Source organism: Haemorhous mexicanus, chromosome 2, assembly GCF_027477595.1.
Source record: "Haemorhous mexicanus isolate bHaeMex1 chromosome 2, bHaeMex1.pri, whole genome shotgun sequence".
NCBI lineage: Eukaryota > Metazoa > Chordata > Aves > Passeriformes > Fringillidae > Haemorhous > Haemorhous mexicanus.
Window position 1 is genome coordinate 54,182,082 of NC_082342.1, and position 27,360 is coordinate 54,209,441.

At 34.1% G+C, this 27,360-nt stretch overlaps 1 protein-coding gene across 6 annotated transcripts in view; it reads left to right on the forward strand.

The window, feature by feature from the left end:
* NBEA (neurobeachin) overlaps positions 1-27,360 on the forward strand; it is a 454,976-nt gene that overhangs the window by 191,970 nt on the left and 235,646 nt on the right. For all 6 annotated transcript variants that reach the window (XM_059838861.1, XM_059838862.1, XM_059838865.1 and 3 more), the window contains one exon: positions 16,503-16,564. In XM_059838861.1, coding sequence (XP_059694844.1) covers positions 16,503-16,564 — 62 coding nt within the window. The remainder of the gene's footprint in view (positions 1-16,502; positions 16,565-27,360) is intronic.

Genomic DNA, 27,360 nt, shown 5'->3' on the forward strand with positions numbered 1-27,360 from the left:
TGGTAAGAATGTACACAGTCTTGTAGCTGACTGCATACTGGAGAGCACAAAATAAAAGGAAGCAGAAAACAAAATTAATTTTAAAACTTCTAAAAGAGGTTAATCCTGCAAATTTTTGAGAATATCTAATGCTTTATGATAGCTGTTGTCAATATATTTTTGGAAATGTTTATACAACTTAGTTATGATTTCACTTTCTTGTAGTAGTTCAGCTGCCTCAAATCTTTGGTGAAAAATCTTGAGGTCATATCCTTTTGCATCAGACTTCATCATCAGTCTGTTCCATGGGAGATTGGTTGATCTATTGTTTGAGTAAATTATGCTTAATGTCTTAGTGCCTTCTTAACTTTTCTGATTGGAGTTGAAATACCAATGATCTTTGGTCAGTCTAGACCATAAACTTAGGCCACTAATACTTGAAATCTTTCATTTCTCTTGCTCTGGTAAATTCCTAAATTCTGGTAACAGAGGAACCCCATCAGGTAGTAATCTGACATTACACAATATATTTATTGGTAAAATTCCTTATCTATTTGCTCTAAAATTACTAAATTACTAATTACTGAAATAGTTACCTTCTCTTATTTTTAAAACCAATTCTTTCTTCAAAGGTATCTTACACTCCACTGAATTTCAAATGTTTCATCAACTTCTCAGCATATTTTATGAGTAGAAAATATTGTCAGTGATGGGTTAAAAGGGACCTTTTTGCATTTGAATACAAATGGCTTCAAACAGAGTATAGCAGAACCAGCCCAACACTGCTGTGGTTTGTCAACCGAGGTTCTTCCAATGCCTCCGAGAACAGAAGTTGCAAAGGTTAAAATCATCAGAATCTAATTGGAAACAAACATGCAAGATGTGTAGGCCACATAGTTGAGCTTAGCAGAGCTCATTGTGGAGTTCCATTTAACACTTGCACAGATATGTTTTTGCTAACTAGTTTCCATATGGTCTGCAAATTCCCTCCATGTAAAGTGCATGACAACATTCGAGCTTTTAGGTGAAAATGTTACAGGCAAGTGTAATCTGATCTGTAGCTGAAAGAAAAGCTATATCCTCTTTTTGTCAAGCACAGATGGCTAAAAGTATTTCCACTACAGCTATTCTTGGAGTGTCTGGAACTGAGAAGAGTAGGTCCACGACTGAAACACAGTCACATAGAATGCTTTCCCTTCTCTTGAGTGAGGCACCAAAGAAACTTCACTGATGCTTTTACTTTGCTGTATCATTAGCTGCGTAGAAGGTCAGCCAGGTAGCCCTTCTCCAAAGGATCTCTAATGAATTCCTTGCTGTACATTTGATATGTTTCTGATACAGGCACAATTAAAGTCAGATGACAGAGAGAATGTTTTTACTCTGATAGGAGCAGGATCTCTTTCTCCTCATTAACTCACCACATGCCTCTATGAAAATATTCAGTAGAGGTGGTGATGGACTAGCTTTGTATCATTTTGACAGGGGGTTTCTTGAAACAATTGAAAAATTGCCCAAAACATTCCTTTGGAAACCACAGATAGAACTTGGGTGCTAAATGACACAACATTAAACGCTCCCCAAGACCTCAAGTGTGACATCACTGTGGCATCTACCAGTACTGGCACAATATATTTCTGATTTTCTTGAAGAATACTGAATCTTGAATTAGGAAGACCAGGACAACCATTTTCCTTTAGATACTATGGTAATCTGGAAACTGCTTATACTTTCTGGGGAAAATTTACTTTTTTGGAGCTTAGTATGTTATTAATCAATATTAATATCAATAATGTACCTTGTGTTTCTCCTAGAAACTTTTCAGAACTTTTGTATTACTGTGTTTAGGAGCACAGATGCTGTAAAGTAGGAAAAATGCATGTTCTTGCAGAACTTTTTTTTCCCCTGTACATATTATTCTCTCATTCTTTTATCTCACTCTGCCACATCCAAAACATTTTAGTTTGTGTGTCCAGGCATACTTCCTTCCAACGAACTAAAACTTTCCTTACCAGTCTGTAGGACAGCATTTAGCCAACATTTTGAACACTTAATTAATTAATATTAGAAAGTAAGAGGGGAAAGTAATAAATAAATAATTTATGATTTTAAAATTTGTATTAACTCAAATTAACAGCATGTAAATAAAACTTTAAGGTATTCATGGTGCTGAAATTTCTATAATCCAATATTTCATCCCATTTTGCTATTTTTATTAACAGTCTTTTTTATAGTGTTGAATTGTTCCTGACCAAACTAAGTGCTCAGATGAAATAAAGGCATTGAATTGGAGAGATATGTTGAATCATTTTCTGGATGAACCAAAACTCAAGAAAAAGCCAGATTTCAACATAGCCAGATGCCAAGTCCAACTTCTAGGAGCAAAGGACAGACTTAGATCCATCCTAAGGATCCCACAGATGAGGGACAAAGCCATGCAAAGAATGGAGGGATTGCCAAAATAATTGGGATGCTTGGCTCCCTTGGCTCATTGCTGAGGCAACAAAGACTTGTCCAGTGCCTTGAAAAAACAGATGAGTGATTTAATTTCTGTGCATAAATTTGGTTAAACTCCCACTATCTTGTTCTGCAGTGAGCACTTCAAGAATGATGCACACACTGCAGAGGCATGAAGTACTATGTTAGGGGAGCTTGATAAGTTCAAAGTATCAAAAGGACATAAAAGGAAGTTAAATACTACAGGAGGCCTTAGTGTTTCCATCAAGAGAATGCCTAAGGAGGGTAAACATGATTGGAAATCTTTAATAGTGCTTACCTTCAATTTTTGTGATTGATGTTACTCTTAGTCATTATGACTACTTAAAAAATATTTTCTAAATATAGTCTTCAATCCAGCTTCTCAAGAGGAAAAATGTCATGTATTTGCTGGATGCTTTTGGAACTTCTTTGTGGCTTTTGAGCATGTGAATCACATTTTCTCTGTGCCACATAGTGGAAGGAATGATAGTCTGCATTAACCTTAATTTGCTTTAACATCATCATGACTGCATTTGTTCACATGGTGATAGACAGGTGTACATCAATGTCAGCTAGCCACCTGCAGAAATCAGCAAAAAAATCAGTGGGCTTTTTCTTTGTTCTGCAGCTGACTGCATCTTAACTGTAGATGCAGTCAAAAATATGTAATTTTCCCTTGAGGCATCAAAGATGGCCAATGCTTATGCCACTTTATGAAATAAGCCTTTCTGCTGATTTTTTAATGTGTGATCACACATATAAATGTATATATATAAATTGATTTCCATTTTTTATAGAAGTTCTTTAATCATTACCTTGAAGCTCATTTCAGTATGAGATGTTTTCTCTGCATAATGAATTTGTCTTTTCAGGGAAGTCTCATGTAAGTTCATGCCAGCTCTAGCTTGGTCTCAGATTTCAGAAATGTCTTGAAATTATATGACTGCATAGCTATATATGTACTTTAATGTGATTTTTTTGAGAACATGAAACTTATGTTATTGTACTGGGTGAGGAGGATCATTCTTTTAGTCTCTTGATAACTTTTCAATCTGTTGGCTGGTTTCAGCCATTTTAACAGAGGTTGCTTAAAAGAACAGCATTCCCAAATATAAACATCTGTTTATAAAAAACATACCTTGTCTTGGGTTAGGGTGTGTTTCTTACTCACCTTCAATATTTTCACTATTATTTGAGGTATGCCATCATTGTTTAGCAAAGGAATAGAAAACTGAGTAGTAATTCAAAATAATCACAGCTGGTTCATTTGTAACATACTGCATAATCTACTCTGTTGGTGCAATACTGTGGGCATTGCAGCATAAGGAGCAGGAAAGCAATTGATAAAGCAGGACTGTGGGAGCAGTAGGAACTCAGCCTTATTAGACATCAGGGAATCCCTGCTGGACATCAAGGGGATTGTTACAACTTTCTGTGGAGGGGTCAGGCCAGTGTCATTTGCAATAGGTGACACTGGTGTCACTGGACACGATCACTCTGTTCAGTAAGGATGAGGAATCTTATGCATTATTTGGTTGTACTGGGTCAGGAACTCTGAAGTTGATTTTCAAAGCTAAGTTGAAAATGTACTTCTTTGCTGTGCCACATGCCACTCCTTCCTTTCCTTGTGCCCAAAGAGACTAAGTGTACCTTCTGCTCTATCTAGGAAGAGGTGATGCTGCATACTTAGCTCAGTGCAGTTAAATCCAGTGAATTTCTTGACCCAGTCCTCTGTAAGACACTTTTTCTGAATTTGTGGTAGTAGGATTCCTATTCATATATTACTTTTTGTCTTCACTATGAAGTCTTGCAAAAAGATCCCAGAAAAATTGCACTATTGTCTGAAATTAACCCCTTCTTAGATAATGAGGTTGGAAAAATAATGATTTACAAATAATGCTTTTCTTCTGTAAGTAAGTTAAAGTTTGTGTTTTCCTTTTTAGCTTTAAGATTTTCCATAAGCAATTTGCAAGATTAGGTTTTCACCATGAAGAAAACCATAGGTCATTTTGAAACAGGGCATGAAATCCTCCAGTAGATAGACTTTAAAATACTGCTGCTGCTTAAAAACCTGCCTGCACACATTTTAATCCATTCTTAAGCAGGAAAAAGAGAAATTTCATTAATTTCAAACTGATGTGCAATTATAGGCATGTCAGAAATTTGTTTTAAGAAATTCTCTGTCTAGGGTTGGTATGATTAGCTCCTAGTATCTGACTGAGAGGCTCCACAGTGTGCTCATGTTTCTGCACACACTTTGGGACTGATCATGGGTTTTACTAAAAACATCAATAAGTCAGGCAGACATGAAGACAGAAAACAACACCAGTTTTCCAGAAGACTGTTTGGTAGGAACAAAGAAATGCTGAAGGGCTAAGTGTATATTCAAATCTGCCTATTTATTTACACCTACTCCAGAGAGTTAAGGTTCAAAGCTTTGCAACTTACTGAGTTTTTTCAGAGTAGGTTACTAGTGACAAGACAGATGTCAATTCAGACATCTGAAGAGCAGGTGCCACAAAAGAAGTCTCTATTATTTACCCACATTGAAATCTTCAAGCTATAATGACCCCAACACAAGTTACAGAACATTTTTCCTTCACATAATATTCCTTTATGACATCTTTAAAGGGATATCATTGCAAACACCAGAAAGAGGATACGCATTCATTCAATTTTGATTTAACTCTTGATTTACTGAAGTTCCTGTGTGCAGAAGTATGTTCTGAGCAGATGTTTAACATGGCAGGAAACATTATAGATCAGAGATCCAGATACAACTAGGAAATGCATAGCATCTGGCACCTTTTGGAAAGTAAACCTGCCAATAATTAATTACACATATGAGCCACTCTATCCCTGTCTAATGAGTTGGACACTTACTAAGATGTATTAGACTGTGGAACAGAGGTTAACTGCTCATGCCCTCTCCTCTGTCTCTGACTTGTGTGGTCCCAGTATAACTTAAGGGTAGAAACTGTTGTTGGCACTCAGATTTTATGTTGTTCATTATATTATCATTATTACATTGATTAATAATCAAGATGTCTTTACATTCCAAAATGTAAAGAATTCCCATTAGACAGAAAATGGGGTTCTTCTGTTGCTTTGACAATAGAGAAAAAAAAAGACTGAAATTGTGAGACTAATTGTAAAGTTTAGTTAGGAGACTGCAGATGTAAAAAAATTAATAAATACGTGCCTTCAGGAAAGCAAAAGCTGGTAACAATATAAAGTAGTCAGGTTTAATGGAAAGAAGCTCTGAAAGTTATCTTTGAAAACATAGAGACCACTAGATGTTTGAAGTTACTGAATTACTGTTGAAAGTGCTATTATAAGACCTTTATTATAAGGAAGTGAAGAGCACCAGTTACTGTTTTTCTAAAGCACATAATCAAATGCACAAAATATTGGAGCCTTTAAAGAGTAAGAAAAGGATTTAATTGTTTATGATCCCTGGCTCCCATTTACTTCAGCAGTAATACCCACTTTCTCATAAATTTCTTTTTCAAGCTAGTAGCCTGTAGTCGAGTTGCAAGCCAAAAGGCCTAGAATGGACTGGTCTTTTTTCCTTAGAATTCTAGAAAAATACCCTCCCTGATGTCCATCTCCCTGTTACCCTCCTTGATAGTCCATCTTTTTTGTAATCCAGTTTCTTTCTCTCTTCTTGCTTTAATTTCCAGCTTTACTGGGAAATATTTTTCTAGTGAATTTTCCTATTAACCTGCTACCAAAAAAAAAAAAAAAGAAGAAGTAACAAGAGAGCTATTTGAAGTTATTTCAAGGAAATAATTTTTAAAAGATTTTGGAGAAAGTTCTTTACATGTGCAGGCACTGCTGTAACACAGCCTGTAGGTGGACTCATCATATCAACTATACAGCAGTGCTGAATGGTAACACTGGACTAAGTTGTGCAATATTTTTTTTTTTAGAACAGCCACCTTTTCCCCCCTTATTATTTTCTCCTGTACTGTCCAGGTCCAAAGAAAAACGAGGTGGTATGCCAAAATGGTATTCAGTATCTACAGGATGTTCATGCTGTGACTGAAGCTCTCCACAGGCAGAGGTTCTTTGGTTCTTATTCCACTTAATTCATCATTCAGAACTCAGCAGGGGACTCTGCCTGATTTTAAACTTGAAACAGTTAGGCTGGTATTTGCCCCAGCCCTTGTCCTCTGAAGGCTTAAAAATGGAATCAATCTACTTTATTACACCAGCAGTGTTTTCCAGAGAACTACCTAACTCTGGTAATCTATAGGGTGCAAATAACATCTCTGTATCAGATGCCCTGAAAGATGTATTTCTCATGAGACATAGTAAAATAATTCTTTTCCATGTATTCTGTGTTCTATGACCAGGTTCTTTACAAAATTAATCTCATTTAGGGCTGGTCACACTTTTTCCGTATATGTTCCTTAACTTTTTGTCTACTTATCACCTGTTCTATAACCCAGGCTGAAACATTTTAGTTAGTGACAAAATTTACCAAGTTTCCTTACTTGTCTTGATGATTTAAAGGCACTTCTTCTGGTCATTCTGTTAGATATGGATTTACTTGTTTCTATGCCTTCAAGGCTAAAAAAATAATCTTGCACAAAAACTATAGACTCAATTACTTGAAAAACTACTACACTTGAATTTTAAAAAATACCTGTTTATCGATCATTTTTTGATGGGAAAAAATATTGATTAAAGTATAAACATTAATGAACCCTCTATCTTGATTTACCTAGATATTAACAGGCTCCCTACATACCTGGGGTTATTTTTGCAAGAACTAAGATACTATATCTTTACTGTGTTCAGTGCAACTTTTTGTTAAATTTTACCTCCCTCAAAAACAATCCTCAGATCTGCTAAACATCTATTCTCTTATATCATATTTTTTGTCCGATGGTGTGTGGAATTTTATGATTCAGTCTTTTTATACTTCTTGTCTGTGGAGATTTTCTTGCAATGAGAAAACCTCACGCTGAAAGAACTTGTCAGACAACAGAGACAGTTGTGATATGTCAAATTAAGATGGCAAAGTGATGTCAAAGCAGGTCTAGAGAGAGCCCATAACAATGTTACTGTCAAGTAAATAAAGAAAACTGAAACACAAGAAATACAAGTTATTTCAAGAGATATAGTACTGTGGAGGGTTTTTTTGTGTTTTGAGAGACACTGTTGCAGAATGATTACCACTTGTCAGTAGGGCTTCAGGACAGAAGCAAAATCTGATGGCAGCCAGCTAAGGTCAGCAAAGTTCAGCTTCACGATTTTGATTTTCCTTTTCTTGTTATGAAATTCTCAGGAAACATTTATATTTATACAAATATTGGTTTTGCTACTCAGGAGATCACATCTACTTAAAATAAGGGTCATCTTGGTCATCTTAGAAATTTAGGAAGCTGCATGAGCTTTGAGGTTTTCTTATACTCCCTATTTGTAGCTGTGCTGGCTCACTCAGTGTGGCCCCAATGTTGCTAAAGAGAAGAAATATAAGAAAGTAAGGAGGATCAGTAGGAGTAAGTGGTTTTATTGCTGAGCAGCTTAACCTTTTCTCACCATCCTTTTTTGTCATTCACCAGGCACATATTTCACTTTGTCATGTCCCCCTAATAATAGGAAAGAATTTAACAGTGAGCTAGAAGAATAATAGAAAGAAGAAAACAAAAAGTAATTATACGTTTACTGTAAGAGGAGAGAAACAAAAAGGAAAAATCTCATAATATAGTGCATTAAATAGGAATAAGTTATAAACCAAAGCTAAAAAAAAGCTGATAAACATCAGGAAGAAAAATGAAACTTCATACCTAAGGAAAATATAGCATTGAGCAATACTTTTTCAGGAAAATCCTGATATTCTAGAGGCTGTTATTTGGGGTCATACCTATGATGTATCTTTTCCAGGATGTCCCTTTTTACAACCTTAGAAAGACTTGGAAAAGGTTCTTGAGATGAGCAGAAAGCCCCGTTGTTGTAGTAAAGGTATAAAGTATAAACATTTACTTATGTTAGGTTAGTGAGTGAAATTAATGTCTTTATTTCTGCTTGTATAGTTCTTTGAAAATAATTTACTACTGAGGCAATACTTGCAAAATGTATTTCCTCTAGCTCAGATTTGAGAGGAGGTGAAAGACTGAGAAAAAGAGAAATGAGCAGTAGATGTTTCTTCATGTTAATCAGATGATCTCTTTTTTCCATGTATTAGCTATGTGGCAACTTCTTTGGTATCACTTTTTTTCATTTAATTAGTTTTCTGCAGATCTGATCACAAAATTGGCAAGTTTTTTTGGGAAAGGATTGACAGGGAAATACCACATGACAAACCCTCAAAAATATTTAAAATTGTCACATTTTAAATAAACTTTTAAATTTCTTTATCAATTTTTTTTTCTTATTTCTTCCATTGAAATAAAATGTCCTTGGCAGCAGCTGAGGTAGAAATTTATTGACAAGTCTGAGCCATTTATTTGAATAATATCTTAGTATAAAGACGGAAGAAGACTTTTGGGATAATATTTGAACTCTCTCAATTGACTGTTTGGTTTTGGAGGAAAAATCTGGAATGCTTTTCATTGAGATTCTTTCTAGATAAAGAAGACTTTGGCATTTTCTAGAACATGTAATTATAGGTGTTTTCCAGGCTTCTGGTGAAAAAAAAGTTTATAACTTACTTAAGTCTATCTGAAAATGAAATACATTTTGACAGAAAAGCAATAATTCCACTTTACAGACCTTTCCAAGACTTGAGATATTTTAGTTTGATCAACTGCAGTGTAGTGCGATCATTGACTTGGGTGTTTTTACCTTTAGTCTAGAAGACAAGGAAGTACATTAAATTTAAAATAATTTCTAGTAAATATGTGTCATACCATTAAAAAAATCTGCTCCACTTAATAGGGAATTGTTTTCTTAAAATGAATTTTTGTGTCGAATTATTTTGTGTAAAAAGAGTATTTTTGTCTTTTTGTTGTTGCTGTTGTTAATGCTGATTAAAACAATTTCTCAATTGATATATGATAGATTGATGTTAATTTTAGATCTGTTGTATTATAGAAGTTGGATAACCAAATTATTTCACTATCCCACAACATTTGATAAGATTTGGAAGATATTTGGAAAGAGTTCTGTTTGAAGGAATACTGTTTCAAGAGAATGACAGTAGTACACAAATGCATATATTAAGTAAATCCAAATGGAGCACTGGCCAAAAAAAAAAAATTACCAGAGGTATTAAATGAAAAACTGAATCAGATTTGAAAATCATTTGCAGTATAATAAATTGAACAGTGGTAGTAGATTTTATTTTATAGATTAAGTGGTCTCCTTTTCACTTGATGAATGAGAATTTGTGCATCCCATTACAATAAAGGAAAATTGCTAGAAAATCCACAGGTTAGCATAAGGCTGGACTCTTCAGAGTAGTGTGGCACTAGCATTAGCTTTGACAATATCATTGCAGCTCATGGGATTACTGGACAAAAGTCTGTAATTTAAAAAACTAAATCATCTATATGTTGTAATAAATCCCCTCTCTGTGGGTACACTCTCAAGGGGTTTTGTCATTCTGTCATTCTCTCTGGATATTTTCCATTCCATATTTAGATTCCTTTTTAGTAACTGCAGTGGTGAAGATGTTTAGGTTTCCTCACTTTAATAAAATTATTCAAGAAACTATTACATACCATTCTTACTCTTTTTAATATTGCCCTAATATTAAGGTCTGTTTTGTTCTACAAATCTGACTGAAAGGGCTGACCCATTTTAGTTGGGTTTGGACAGATAAAAATCTGGGGGATTTTGTTGACCTATCACTGTTTATTTGAGGTGTTTCTCCAAAGATGTCGTTCTAAAGATTTATGATAAAATTTTAAAGGTATTCAATTTGATAACCTGGATGATACCTTTCCTAGATTTCTGGTACCAGACAAAAAGGCTATTGCTTGTACTGTGCAGTGTCTTTCACCATAACCAAAAAATCCTTTAAGAATTGTAACTGGTTTTGATCAGCTAAAAACATGGAGTCAAATTAACATTTGCTGTATTTTCCTTTATCACTCTTCTGTTCTGTAAAGGAGATTTACCTGTACAAAGAATGGTCTGGAGTACTAATATAGCCATCCTTCATGGTCCCTAGAGTTGGTGGTAGTGTCAGTCAAGGCTGCTGAAGGAATTGTTAAATCCATAACCCTGACTTTGTTATTTTTGTGAGTTATGTCTTTGGAATAGTGTTTTCTTTCATCTAGTAAAAGCAAAGTTATAATTATTTTGCAACATGGCTGTGATTTCCATCTGCAGACTTTCGGCAAATCCTGAATATTTCCCAGCCTTTGCTTTTCAATAAGGACCATTAGTGCAATTTAAATGCCTACAAAATATGTGACATATGTGTGGTTTTAAAACCAATTTTGAGTGTAATCTTGCAAAGCTTTTCATTCTGTTTAATGCGTATCTTCCCCCTGCCTCCCCAATAATTGCGTGGTTTGGAATAAGAACATCTGTAGTTTCAGTTTAAGTTTTGCATACTTAGCATTTACTTCCAAATTTTTCACCAATCTTCTATTTTCTCTCCATACTCTTTCCTTTCAGATCTTAAGGGAACTCCCTAGAAACTTGATAATTCATGAAAAGCATTAATTTGAATCTAATATTCTCTGAGTGACAGTCTAAGGAAGAGAGGGAATAATGTACATTTAAATTATCCAAATAACTTTGTTGGTCAGAAAATGAGTCCCGTTATTTCTTTGGTTATAAATTGGATTTACAAATATATTTCAAGAAATCATGTGCCAGGATTTGCTGGCAGAAGAAAGAGGGTTAGAAAGAACAAATAAAATGTAAGGAAAACTCATATTTCCAACCAAAACATCACTATAACTTTTGTCTTAGTAGTTTCACAGCCAAAACATGCTTCAATTTCTGTGCCCAAGGAGAAATGTCCTTGAAACTTTGTTGAGCCATTCCTAACAAATGCTGACCAAAGTATAAGGGAATAGTATATCAAAATGAAAACCCAGTTTCTGAGTGGTAATTACTGGTAGAAAATTCCTACTTTGCCTCATGGCACAGAAATCACTGAGGATTATGGGAAGAGATATCACAGTATGAATTACCCATAATTATTATGAACAATTTGAAATAATTTGAAAGAATATAGTTTTGTTTAAGGTATATGGAAGACTATATGACTAGGAAATAGAAAAACTTACCTAACCAAAAAAAAAAAAAAAAGTTACAAAGAATTACAGTGTTTTGTCTCTCTCTCTTTTTCTTTTTTTTTTTTTTTTTGGGTGTGTGTGGGTAATTTTAGGTCTTTTTGTTCATTTCTAGGTGCAATTTACTCACTTTTCACATGTTACTAGAATAATGGATTTAATAGCATGTGTGTATTTTTTCATAAGTGTCTTGTACTATACACAGCTCCTATAGTTTTGATGACGTGCTGTAGAGGAGTAATAAAGACCAGTTTTTCTCTGTGAACTGAGTTAAATAGATTCAACTTTCTCAAACATTTTACCTAGCCATACCTGAGATTTTTCAGATAAGCAGAAGCTATAATTGAGCGAAAGATTTCTAAAAGCTCTAAAGTTTTGTTAATTGCATCCTTTTTTCTAAGTTGAACATGACCTATAAAAACATTTAGGTTTTGTTTTTGCCAGTATTACAATTGATTCCAGTTCCAATAAGGGTTTAAGTTGACACAAAGTAAAATCATTGAAAGAAAATGCAGGCAAACCTTGATAAATACCAGATGAAATTGTGGTGGTATTCAGTTAGACTCATACACACATTGTATTAATAATAATAAAAAGAAGTTCAAAACCATGATCTTATTTCATGAGGATTTTTTTTTTTAAATTGATTTTATCAGCCTACATTATATTTCTTCAAAATGTAAATTCACACTGACTAGTTCAGCATGGTGACTTGGAAGTTTTGAACCCATGACTTCATTAATGCCACAGGCATGACTAAAACAGTATAGTTGAAATTAATCTTTTTTTAGACATTAATAAGTCATAGTGAAAAGGAATAATTAGCATATCTTTGGGCCAACAGAAGAACACTGAAAAAGAAGTCAAGTAAACCAGAGCATTTCAAGATAATTGCCAGGCATACATCATTTATTCCAGATTAGCCAAGGTCATGCACTTGATGCTCCCAGTTTTTGCATCCATATATGTGGTCATTGTTGCCATCAAATTGCTGAATTTTGATGGCTATATTTAATGGACTGAGAATAGACCATGAAGAAAACTGCTAAAGAACAGCAAATGTAAAAAGCGTGCACTCCATTCAGTTCAACAGTGACCTTTTTAACCTTGCTGTATGCAGGAAATACCCACTTGTATTTTAGTAATTGCATTAGCTTCCTTAATGGCATTTGATACAGATGGTATAGGAAGAACTTATCTGCTGCTGAAGAATGCAGGCAACAGTTTTAGTCTGAGTGGCAAATACTTTTTCTCATTAGAGTTAAGGAGGGGGAAGAGAACTGAAAATAGATCTGTTGCTCTCTTCAATCAGAGAAGCCATTATTTTTCCAAGCTTGTTATCTTTTTTTTTCCTCATTGTGTTAAAACTATTAAAATTTTGCACACACTGAAAACTGTCGAACCCTACAAAATGGTAAAGATGAAGAAAAAATGGAGTTGATAGCACTTTTGGAGCTTAGAAATTCAATTGAAAAATTTATATTTATTCTGATTCATACTATACATTCTATTTTTAGTTTTTTGAAGAGACCTCAACCAGTTTATGTCTTCTGTGCTGTCTGAAAAATGGGGGAACTTTTCTACCACTCTTTTAATTTTTGTATGTCAGGTTATAGGCTGTACACTGAGGGAAATTTTTTTTTGTTCCAATGCTATGCCAAAAGAAATGAGTCAATTCACACAATTTGGACTCCTAGAAGAGAGGAGGGTACAAATTTAGAGACTGAAAAAGTAATAAGATTATCTTTTTTTCTGTTCTATGAAAGAGAAGTTAAATAGGGTAGGGATTGGGGTTCTTCCTAAACTTGCTCCTGCAGCTTTTGATGATTTGGGATGTTCATAACGCAACCAGAGATTGCATTCTGACAGTTTTTTCCTAATAGGCAGAAATAGACCTGTCCTCTATTAGGTCTGATCTGTTTTTATCATTCTCTGCTATTGACTGCACGACAACCCTGACAGTAGATTTTGAAGATTAATTGTGTTTTGAGTAAGAGAAAAAAGAAAATCGTTATTTATTTCAAATCTTAACTGCTCAATCAGGAAGACGTGAACATGGGAAGAAGGACAATAGAGCCCTTGGCAGCTAAGGTGGAGGAAATGGAGCATATAATGGAGGGCACACACTTTCCCTCGTGGTTTGAGTGAAAGGAGTCCCTGAAGTAAGATTAGGGGGCTGATATGTCAGAAATTTAAGAAACAAAATGGTGACACTGCTATGAATGCTTCACATTTCTGTATTTTCTTTTACTTCAAGGAATGTATGATATGAGTACTTAAAGGTGAACAGAAAGTATTTCTGTTTCTATTGCCTTCTTACTGACCATCAAAGCACACAGGATTCCTCATTTTCTGTCTGGGCCACTCCAAGTTCTGCTTATTCATAAGCAGAGAGCGGCACTCTTAAGTTCTGCAGTAGACTGAGACAAACATCGTTGACACCATGACCTTCTTTAATGAGGCTTTCCTATCTCTCTCTGTATTTTCATATGAAAAAAGTGCTACAGTCTCTAAGATAATTAGTTGTTTCTTTTGGACATGGAAACCAGCCTCTTTTAATACTAGTGGTTGTGAGAGGTGTTAATGGCTGTTACCAATGCTTGTTTCATCAGCAGGCAATTAAAGAGCTGGTTATAACTAAGGGGCCTGCTGATATGCTAACCAGATGTCAGTTCTGTATCCTTTTCTTTTTCTGAATTTCACAAAATCAGTTTGAATCTTCTTTCCAGTGCTGGAATGCTATATCCAAGCTTGCAGTTGATTAGATGGGATATATAAAAATTATCAAGTAATGTCCAGAGGAATAATGAAAGGACATCAGTTTGAGGTCAGATGACCATTTAGACCTATATAATTTTCACGTTATTAAAAAGTTAGAGTGTATAAATATTCTTATTGTAAATAGATAATCTTGGTCTAAGCAGTTATGACTCTTTTAAACAGAGTCCTGTATTTTTTAATGTCTGCAGCTTTGTGTTATTAGATCATCACTGTTATCTGGATTATAATAATGAGTATTTATTCTAGCTTTGTGCCATTTTAGGCACACTTCAAAATTTTTTCATCTTGTTTGAAGCTGCACAGGTAGCATAAGAATGCCCAACTGTATTTGAAAGTTAAGAACTTCTGATTTAATTAATTAAACTAGAAAATATTCATTATGTATGTCTCTTCAAAGTATATATTTTATGTCAAGGTTTCTTTTTGAAAACTTGGTGAAGATACAAAGATATTACTGCTGATGCATAATCACTTTTATGTAATTTACTTGGTTTCTTTTTCGTAACTGTGTGTGGTGCTTATTCTGGATACATTTGTTCTTTTGATGTAAAAACAGAAGTAAGAACATGTACAAATTTAGAAGACTGTAGGATGAGGATGGGTTTCCAAAAGCATTATTTTTCCTTAGTCATCTTTTAGTACACCTGAGGTCTGATTTTGAAAGACGGGTATGACAGAAAGGGGTTGTATTTTGGTTTGCTTATTTGGTTGGTTTTTTTTAATTTTACAGAATAAGAGGTGAATTCATAATAAACCAGACAACATTCTGTGATGAAATATTTGATGTGGCTGTCCTACCTGCATTGGCTTAACTATGCAGTTCAATCTTCTGTTTGGATTTTCTTTGTCAGCTTCCAAACAGTGGAAGTAGCCTGCAGGTGATAAGTATCTCATTAATCTTTCTGATCCTCTAGCACTTGAGCATGAGAATAGCTGATCAATTACAGCAATTGTCTCCCTAAATGAGCTTTGCACATCTGCCTCTTATTTCATTAACTGCCCCTATATCTGATAGAATGGAAGCCTAGTGGCTTCTTACAGCTTGTTCTGTGTTACTGTACAATAAGGATGGGGTTGTTAGCAAAATGGGCACAAAAGGGTATTTATCCACTACCAGAAACAAATATACATGCGATCGTGTAGGAGTGCTCTTGTCTCTAATCACTGTTTGTAGAAAGCTTCTTAAAGCACATCAGCTTGCTTTCCAGCCACCTATTTAGCCCTTACTCGCAAGCTTATTTGTAAATGTATCATTTTTATAACATAGCCAATGTGTTTCCATGCCCTAAAGCATCATATCAATGTCTATATGGTTTTAAATAACAGAAGCTAGCACATGTTAAGTTAACAGTAGAAATGAAATTTCCTGCAAATGTCCTTACAATTCATCTTTAAAATACTTAGATATGGCATCCTTCTCACAGAGCGTAAATTTACATTTCCAAAGCTGCAAACGAGTATTTGCCGTAGTGACAATGTTACTAGATATTTATTGCAAACAATGAGTAAGAGTTAGACTACATAATCCAAGATCTGTTCTAAGAAGCATGCCCTAAAAATTATGGGATTTGATTTTAATAAAAATATGATTTCTCATGAATGCCTCTTTCATTAATACTCAAGCTTTCAATTACAGGATAATCAATTACCAGATGAAAATTAAAATAATGTCTAAGCAGAGGCTTTATTCTTTACCTGTTATTAACTGATCACTTTATTCTTATGGATTTACATTATTTATTATTCAAAAGCTGTTAACTTATGTTTATCATAAATTAAATTGCTTCAGATTATACCAATATTTATTTATTTATGTATTTAGATAACTATGCTAAATGCCAAAAATAATTACAAGACATTCTGTCCTGAACTGGTCTATATTATTCCAGGTGATTTTTATGAACATTTAAATATTCTTAAAACTGAAAGTCTCAGTTAATTGTGCTTGAAACTTCTTTTATTTTGAGTTATAAAATATATACATTTATATGTTCTATGGAACAATGGAGCTATAATATCAAAATACCACCATCTTTTAAACTAATTTTTGACTGTTTATTGTAGGTCTTGTTTGTATGAAGTCAAGTACTTCAGTGGTTGAACTGGTTATGCTGCTTTGTTCACAGGTAAGACATTCTCTGGTTTTGATTGTATTAATTTCCTTGTGTAATCACTGTCAGCCAAGGAATAGTATCTGGCAGTTTTTTTCATTCTTCCATTTCATTACAAAAAACCCCCATATTAGTTTCTTCTGGTAATACATAAATTGTAGATTTTTTTTTTTTTTAGAGATTCATTCTATAGTTTTTCTATATTAACAGGGTATACAAGGTATATTTGCATTTATGTTCTAAAAGTGTATGGATGTACATTATGCACATTCTCTGTGTATGAGCTCTCCTGCAAGCCTGTTCTTATTTAGAATATGTAAGTAGGATACTGTGGTCATAATTTCCTGTTGAAATTTGTCTTTGAATTAGTGATTTTTTTAAAACAATACTTTGTGCTGACTTCATTACTTTTGATATACATGACATAACACTGAATATTTTACATCATTGAATATTATAGCTGTCACTATATAAAAAGCAGAGGAACATGCATTAAGTAGTCCTCAAGAACTGGCAGAAGCAGAACATTTCTATATGAAAATTCTGTGGTTGATTATTGGGGTTTTATCACAGCAGTAATGAGTTTCTCAGAAATCCAAATTAATTGATGTTTTGAAATGTTTTCAAAAATAAAACATGGAAATCCAAACTAGTTTCTCATTCTATTTGGATTATTTATATCTCACTTTTCATATTATTTGTTTTGCTAGAAGTGTTATTGACTGATATTATGTATATACCCTTTTACTTTAAACTGCCTATAAGAATTCATCACCAAACATTTTAGAACTTTGTTCACTTTGTAGAATGTAAGAAAATTAGGATTTCCCAACCAGATCCAAATAACTCTGTAAGTTTTTATACTTCTCTAAAAAGTTATAACAACATTCCATTAACCACATTCCACATAGAACTATAATACCAGTTCAACTCAAAACAAGTTTGTGTATAAAATGCCCAGGTTAACTTATTACATATAATTATCAAAGAAAATTTCTTCTTTGTAGCTTTTCTTAAGCATTCACTACTGCTCATTGACAGCATACACCAAAAATAAACCATAAACGAAGGCGTTTCTAGGGACAATTGAAATGAAAATCTACTTTTGAGAACTCTATCTGAAAATAATAAACATTTACAAGTAGATTTGGGGGTGAGTATTCCAACTTACCTTGCCTGTCTGTAGGTTGCATTTCTTCAAGCTTGTGTCATAAGGAAATCATTAAATCTTGTTTTCCTTTGTATTTTTTTTTCCTCTTCCTTTCTTTTCTTCCTCTTTTAGAGGGATATCAGTTAGGGAAACGTAAAAGAAAAATACATCCCTGGCAGGAATCCTCAGTGGGATTTCAACTTCAAACCTTCTCTAGCAGGGCACTTGAAAAATTTGTTACCTAATGGTGAAGTCTTGGGTTCCAAGAAAATTCCAAAAGATCCATTAAGGCTTTTGAGTTCAATGTTCATGTCATACAACTTTTTTCTTTTATTTTTAGCAGCTCTTGAAACATTTTTTCAAGGGAAAGAATAACTTACAGTCCTTTCTTCCCTAGCCTTTGGTTTTACTGCAGTTCTCAGGAATAAAGTGGAATGTAGCATTAGGGTCTAGTGTCTTTGATGGCCTCATCATCTAATCATAGGTTTAACATTACTCATTTGCTGGCTCCAGGAATTCCTGCCATTAAGGGCCCTAGAGATGAAACTTTGCCTCAAATATTGATTGAAAGGAAGAGAGAGAAATTTAAGCTCTTTCTGCAATGCTCTTTCTTTAGACATCTCGGTAAAGCTACGTAACAAATGCAGCAAAAATCAATTTGTTATTTTTATGACTCCGATATATGTTGGGTTTTATTTAAAAGTATTTTAAAAATAAGGTTCACTTTATACCTGGAATAATGGGAAGTGCCTAATCATTTTGAAGCTTCAAATGTTTATATTCTTCAGTGTTTGCTTGGAAGAACTCTTTTCCATCTACCTAATTACATAAGGAAATTGCAAACTTTTAGTTTTTATACTGATACTTCAGGGTTGTTTCCTAGTCTTAATAACGAGGATTTTGTTTCTGGATGTCCCTCTATTTGGAAGTACTTCAGGAGTTAATGGTGTAGTGTTTGTTGGGGGAGTCATGGTAATTGTTTCTACAGGAACTGTCAACAGGGGGCCGTAGCGGTGCAAATTGCAGCCTCCTTCTCTCACCTTCCTGACCTCTGGAATATTCTTCTGAACAGTAGCATTTTCACAGAATATAGTGGTTTGTCCTATAGGTGTAGACAAACCAGTCTGTACTGCTATTCATCTACAGGGAAAAATTTTTATTTTTTAACTTACATTTTAAAACTATCTGTCAAAAGAAAACATTAGATAAATGCTATGAAAATACTAATACATAAAATGGCTAGAAAAAAATTGCTGCCAAATATCATAATCCAGCCTAATGTTAGCAGAACTTGTTATTAGGATCGTAGGGAATGCTGTCCACAGCAAATGAGGATAACTCCTCTCTATATAAAGAAGAAACAGTGCTACCTGAGTTTTTCCTTCTGACAAATTAAGCAATGTGAACTGGAAAGACTGCATAAAATATATAGTTTGTGGGTTTTTAATAATCCCAGTGTAAATAGGGCTTTTCTTCCTAACGTGGGTAAATCCTTCATATTTAAATTGAATGACATTTTACAGATTATGTGGGGAAGTTTGAAAAGTGTCACTCAAAAGATAGATGGCGATAATAAAAACCTTTGAAAAGTACAATTTTGTTTGCACAGAACAGAGTAACTTTAGACATTGAAAAGGAAAGGGAAATGCAAAGTTTGTTTTCCTTTCATTTGCTACAGCAAATTAGATGCTTTTATGCTTTTTATGTTGGAAATTCCATGTTAACGACTACAGATTAGCAAGGATGTCAGAATTTTTTTTCTTATCTGGGCTCCTGAATAAAATCAACATTGCCAGCGGCTCACATCCAAGGTATGGTCTAAATTTACATGAAATATCACATTACAAATGTCTGAAGGTACATGTCATGGATAATTCAGTTCATATGGGCAGCCTTTTAGGCTCTGAGGAATATGCAATGAAGCCTTTCCCCCAAAGGAATTTGGAGTTTCTGTGAAAAATACGTTTTAAGTTTTAAAGGAACTCCTGTATGGATGATACATCATTTGTAGGTTTGGGAAAGAACAAAAAGCACTAGGCTGTGTTTTCAGAATCTTTCTTGTACTGTAACTTGTATATAATTTTTTTCTTAGTAACACCTACTGCACTAGATTAAAATTGAGGTTAATTTGAAGGCTTTATTCTCTGTATTTCTTATATAAACCATAATCACACACCCAAGCACTTGAAAAAAAAATTCTAAATAATTGATAATAAACATATAATGATTTGCACTTTTCCTAAGATATGCCTCTTTATTTGGATTTAGTCTATTTTAACATAAAATGGATGAAGATGTGTTATGTTTGACAATATCTGTGCTTGATTAGCTGGTCTTTGTTCCCCCAGCCTAGTTGAGCATGTCACAGCTGTGTTGCTGTTGGAGTGGCAGATTTCTTCAATAAGCCATGCAGTATTAGAAAAATGCATCAATTTTTGCAGTGTGGTTCCTTCTTACATCAGATTTAGATTTCAATTACTTTTTTTTATATTCTTTTTTCTTTTTTTTTTTCCCTAACCAAAACACTACAATAGTTTCTAATTACTTCCAGATCCTTTGCAAATTCTTCTCTTTGGGGAGAAAGCTTCTGAAAAAATTTAGTAGTTGTGTTCCAGAGGAGTTTTATCTCCTGCCACTTGTATTTTTCCGTATCTTATCTATTTACAAGGGAAATTAATTTTCTTAAAAAGAAAATACTGTTTTATAATATAAGACATCTTGTTACTCAGTCTGTTTGAAAATATAATTATTATGAGGATAAATGCCTTGTTGTCCTAAGAGGCAGAAAAAATTTGGAACAATATCAAGAAATTAGTCGCACTTCAAGGAGAGGTGTAAAAACAAATGAACAAATAAAAAAATACCCCAAAGATGTGCCTGGCTGGTGTAAATTCAAAGGGAATCCTCAGAGAGGATATGTTATGGTTGTTTTATCTCTGAGAATAAAGACCCATCAACCAGGCACTGCAGGGATTTCAGTAGACACCAGCACATGTAGATGTACATTCTGCCTCAAAGCATGGGATAGCTCTTCAGAAACTGGCAACTGATCAACACAGAAACCAAGGAAAAAAAAAACAAAATAAAACCAAAAAAGCTTTTTCTGGTCCCTGCAGCTGACCAGAAGATGCCTTGAAACATGCAATTCATATGGTAGAAGCACAGTGCACAATTCTTGATACTAAACATACTGTATTCAAAGCTTTCTGTAGGAGTTTAAGGAGGAATTGTCCAGCTCTGCTGTGCAAAAACCTTTTACTTTTCATTATAGATTTTCCTTTTTTGTAATATTTCATGCCTGTTTACTCTTGTTGCCAGTATTAGATTCAACTTTAATTGTAGTTCTTGGTCTCCTTCCAGAGGTATTCCTGGAGTTCTCATAGTCTATAATTTTTGTTAAATAAGTGATTGCCCTTTCAGAATAACTATGATTGCAGAACAGTTACAGAAGTGTTTGCTATTTGTCTTTTTGACACCAAATGCAATAGGAAAGGCTGAAGATAAGTTAAATAATAATTGCTTCCCTTAAATCTAAGGAAAAAAAAAAACCCTGCATCTTAATCTACTTAGGAAATTAAGTTTGATATAACTTCAGTGATGAAATTAGTGTTGGTTATGCAAATTCCTAGGGGATATAATTTTTTAATCTCTCTTTTCTTTATCACAAAGCAAGTTGGGTGTTTTACCTTTGCTTGTGTTTTCGCATTTGTTCTGTTGCATTATCCACTGTCTCTGTTTTCATACTATTGCAAAGAGGAGACAACTCTGCATATAATATCACTGAAAAAGTCTGAATTAAAATTTGATTTTATAGAGGGGAATGATGCATAGAAACACATGTGCAAACATACAGAAACTTATTGTATCAATAATCCTTTCTTCCAGCATATCTTAAAAACATTTATACTAACAAAGTTCTGTATCTGCTGCACTACTTCCATCCTGCAGCTTCTTCTCTGGTAACCCCACTTTCGTACCAGTGCTGGTATTTACAAGACTAACTCCCAAACACATGTGAAAACTGCTCAGACATTTGTTCCCTGGTTTAGTGGCTCTTTAGCTAAGAGCCTTGTTCAAAAGCCACCAGAGCTATTTAAAGAAAAGGATTCTAGATTGAAAAATTGGGGGCACAGAGGAGAAAAGAGAAAACACAACTCGTGTTTTCATGGCAGCAAGCTGTAAATTCAGATCTCTGCATCTAATGGAAACACAATCTTAGGCTACAGTTTTAGTGGTCAATTTAGGATTCTCTCTGGTCAAGATCACTCTTGCAGATGTATCATAACTTCTCCATGCCTAGCTCCATATTGCTGCTGATCCCTTTAATCAGAATATGTAATGGTGGAAACAGCCACATCAAACTAAAAACTTAACTCTGAGTGAAAAAGTTATTTTTAACTGATTATGCTTCTAAGGTAGCCACGAAATCAATAGCCCATAACAGGTGGCAGATCAATGGCTGGCACCCCAGGAAAGACAGGCTGCCTCTGGAAGAGTCAAGATACAAGAAAGGAATTTTGGCGTTTGATGGGAGAAGTTAGAGCAAGAAGTTAAAATAAATAAAAAAACACACAGATTTTCATATGCTGGACAAGGCACTAGAAATGTGTATGAAATTTTCAGCAATGTTGCTCCAAAATGAGGCTTTGTATCTTCACATTTTACCACAGGCTCAAATTTAAGTTCAGTAACCACAATCTTTGAATTGTGGTTGCGAGTACTTGAATTGAGGTGAAGCAAGGACTTTCTATAATATTCTAATTCTATTTGGACTACATAAAGGTCTATCAAGAGGGAGGGGATATTTCTTCTGTTTCCTTATGCAGTATCAAATATGGTGCAGCTTAAACACATACTTAGGTTCTAATGTTGATTTTGGGCTCTTCATAATCCACCACATGGCCTATACACAAATAGGTTGTTATATGCACTTAGTGTAACTTCCTAAATGAACTCCAGTACAAGCTACAGGAGAAGCCAAAAAATTTTCCCTTTATATGTTTGTTAGTTATTTTTCTCTAAAATTAAGTGGTTTTCTGGGGAGATAGTTTTTTGTTTTTATTTTTTAGATTCTCCCCTTCCCCACCTTAGCATTTCTTACCTGCTTTAAGGAATTCTGGTGAATGATCTGGAAAACTATTTTCCAAAAGATTAGAGTTACAGAATTTTCTTGCATTGTCCATATGTTGAATGTCTTCCAGCCCAATCTGTCTTCATGTCTTGATCATCTGCTTCTGATAATATAACTTTCAAATGGAAACCATTAGTATATTCTTTCCTACTTGTTGAGCGATTTTACTTTCTTCATCATTCTGTGAGATGTCCTTACAGATTCCCATACATTTAGAAAACAAATTCTGTGTTTTGCTTTTACTAATAAGCAGGATGTTTTATTTTTTTATCTTATATCAGAATTATCCAGGGACTTCAGGCCCTTTCTCTTGCCTGTCCTTGTCAGAGTACTTTTGCCAAAAAATATTAAAGAATATACACAAACGAGATGCTGATCTGAACAACTGCTGGATTCGTGGCAAGAATCAGGAAACTGTAAGAATCAGCGTCTCTGTATCTAATGTGGCAAGTTGCCTTCCCCTGACTTCTCTATAAAGTTGCCCACACAATTGAGAAGGATCTGAGACCTGGAGGAAGTACCTAGAAAGTCAGAGTGAGTTGGTATTTCTTGAATGGCTGAGAAAAGATAAAAATCTCATTACTGGAACCCATCATAAATAAATGGAACCCATCATAAATATGCCATCGCTTCCAGAGGTCCACTATAATGGGGTTCACTATAATAGAGACAATATGAAGAGTACTTTTCTGTACATCCAAAGATTTATTTATTTGTTTGTTTTCTTTTTTTTTTTTTGGGAAGACTTCAAATTAGTTATCTATCTCTAACATCAAAGAGTGGTTGAGTAAAAAGTGGACTAGTGTTTAGGATAAATTGCCATACATAGCATACATGTTGTTAATAATAATTTTAGCATCCCTTAATTAAAAAAAAAAATTTCCAGTTAGGAGGTAAGCTCTAGAAGTTGTGGAGATATGTGTATCCTGTAGTACATGTCTTCTGTCTGTATTAGGAGATATGCAGAATTTGCACAAGATAATGAAGGTTACTTTTCTAAATAAATTTGGCCATTTCTCTAGTGTTGTTTGAATAACGTAAATATTTTTGCAATAATAGTTTTTGGGGTTTTATGTTTTTTCTTCCAAGATACCAATGAAATGTTCTTCTGGGAATTTTGACACCATTTTCCAGATAAATTGGCCAATTACCACAGGTGATCAGAAGGGCAATGAGTCTGTGTGTTACCAAGAAAGAGAAAAATTAACATATTATTTAAAGTCAAGAGAACAGAGGAAAAATGAGGCTGTAGTCTTGTGAAACTGTAATCTAAAACTTTCAATTACTGTTGTTTTATTAAATTCATATTCACATAAATAGTGTTATGAAAGTTTTGCATTCTTTTCCTTTCTGGGATTTGGCCAGAGGCCAGGAGCATTCCAATACTTCCATTCCACATTTTCCTTCCAGGAGGATGTCGACAGTCATTCTGCAACTTGCTTATTGTGGGAAAAAGCCACTTTTAAAATGGATGACCAATTACAAAAGCCTAAAATTGATCCCAAATTTTTTGAAACAGCAGACGAAAAATATATATTTTTTAATCCTTTATCAGCAGTATATATGTGAGTATGAGAGAAGTATACAGGCAGTGTTACTGGAATTCTTAGATCTGATTTTCATTCCAAACAATAATGCAAGGTTTTCACACTCCAGCATCTTTAGGTAAATTCTTCTAGGACTGGAAGGGACAAATCTGTGGTGTTAAAAACAGTATAACAATTTCAAAAATTTATGAGACTGTGTCTTGAAATCAGGTTTCCTGCTTTTACCTGCTTTTAGTGGACACAGTTTTCTGCCATATAAAAACCACAAAACATTTCATACATCATGTAACATTTCTTTTGAATATTTCCTCCTAAATGAAGTAAAGCAAGTTATTGGTGATTTTTGGATAGTAAGTTATTGGTGATTTTAGGAGATAACTCCACATCATGATGTTCAAACCCGAGCTAAATTACATCCATGTTTTGAATTGCAAACACATTTTTATAGTTTCCATTTCTTTCTCCAGATGAAAGCTAGCACCTGTTCAGCTCCATACAGGATTTTCCACCAAATATATACAAGGATCTAGAAAGAAGAAAGTTGATATAATAGAATTTCATCTGTCTCAATAAGTTTTAACTACAATGCAGTGATCAAAGAATTGAGGTGTCAACAGAGTTATCAATGTCTTAGATTAGAAAATTCACGAAATGTTCAGTACAACAAAAACAAATTACCCCAGTTCCGTTTAAGGCATGGAGAAGAGAGAAGTCCAATGAAGATACAATTGATTGATGCAGCAGCATGTGTAGTTCAAGGAGAATTGTAGGATGATTACTACACCAGGTATCTCTCCATTTCAGTAACTGCACTCCTTTGAGAAACTTGAAATTTTTCATACAAATTTAGACTTCCTTGCAGAAAGTAGAAAGGGTGAGAGAACTCTTAGAATCACAATTCCTTTTTTTAATAACTATACTACATTATCACAAGATTTTTTTTTAAGACATGTTCTAGACATCATGAATAGAAATTTTAAAATTGTAAGCAAAAGATTATTTGGAAAGCAATATAATATAAACTAAAAGAAGTTCTTAACAAGCCAAGTCTAGTTTTTCCTTTTTGATCCCTCCACTACTTTTTTCCAATGCAAATTTTCCATTATCAATTTAAGATGCCTGGACTGGTTTTTTTCCTTTTTTGTTTCTTTCTTTTTTTTTTTTTTTTTTTTTGTGTGTGTGTGTGTGTACTGGAGATTGGAGAATTTTAAAGAAAGAGAGCTTGGAAAATACATTCAAAAGTAAAAACTGTAATGATAACAGAGACTAAATGAATGTACATCATGTTTTATAAAAAACCCCTGAATTTCAAGCAATATCTGTACTGTGTTATTCATCTCCTGTCCTCCGCATGAACAGTTTCATAACAGGTTTCAGTCTGAGCTTTCATTCAAGGAGATGGTACTGAGGTATTCTTTATGCATTGACACTTTTCAATGCATAATCGACACTTTTCAATGCATAATTCTGTTATTGAATAACAGAATAGATTAGGAGACATTAAGGAACGTGCTAATTTCCATTGTCCTAATAAATTAGTACTTTTTTTATTAATAGAATTTAATAGAATTTTGCATAATATAAGTTATTTACAACAAAGCCATACTAGAAGTAATTGATTTGAATGTCTAAAGTCATGATGTTTGGTAATTATATATGAAGACAATTTTTTATTTATTTATCAATAAAGTTAAAAACTAAATTTTTGTTCTGTTTTTAGTACAAAGAAGTAATGTCATCATTCTTGAACACTGTCAGTGTTAGACAGTCTCTGAGCCTCCTACACCTCACCTTGTTCAGTCATTCCCACTGCCTTGCCAAGCAGGAGCCCCAAGAGGAGAGAGATCCATATGTTCTTGTGTAGAAGTAGCTGTCTTATACATGATTTTGTCAAAGGCTTCTGTTATTTCAGCACCTAATTGGTACCATCATTTTTGAGGCATGGAAAAGGCTTTGAGCTCTTGCTCTAAGGTTCACAAGATTCATGATACGCCAAAACCGCGTGAGATGCAGTCTAGTCATTCAAGCACTTAGCTGCTAATAACCAAATGACTATGCTGTGGTTCCACTTCATTTTAGCATAAATCTTCCAAATACTGTCCCTATATCCATTTCATTTGGTGTTTATTTTTCAGCTTCTTGCATTTTGGGGTTGAGAAAGATTCCTTTGGAATCCAAGTGAATCTAAACAAAATTGCTCCACATCTTAATCCAGTTCTTAAAGTACATGCGATGACCTGAACTGCCATTGCAAAGGCAACTGTAATGCTGGCATTGAAAAATATTTTCAGTCTATTGTTTGCATCTTTTAAAAACAAAATGGAAAAAAGAGAACCAGGTACCTCTTCACAAATATAGGTCATTTCTCAGGATCGTGAATCTGTTTGTTAAATTTTGCTTAAATGTGAAATAAAATTGTGGCACTAATGATTATTCCCTTATTTGTGGATTAATGGAGGGTTCAGAGTCTTAAATAAATCTTGTAGTAGCTACTTTGTAGTAAAGCAATGCATGAACCATGAATCCTAATTTCATTCTAGGTTCTGCATCATATGTTTTTTACTAGTTTTGGGTAGATACTTCAGCAAGTTTCAAACATTTTTATCATAAATAATGATAAATCTATCAGATTTTCCACCTATGGAGATACAAAAAGTGTTTTGTTTACTCCCATATAGATATCTTCTTAGTGGCTTTTTAGGCAATTTAAGATATTTCCCATAAAATCCAGTTAGTCATTTTGGATGTCCTGCAGAATTGGAGACTGAGCAGGAAGATCTGGCAAAATACTTGCAAGAATCTCTTGGACTTTTTCAGACACAGGAAGACCCTCTGTTACCTTTTTAAAATTTAATTAGCATGCTTTCTTTAACCTGTCTTAGGAAACCTTTATTCCTTTATCCACTCTCTTTTCAATTTCTTTCCTGACTGCAAAGTCACAGCAGCTGTGGTGCAGAAAAGCATCTCAAAAGGAAATGCTGAT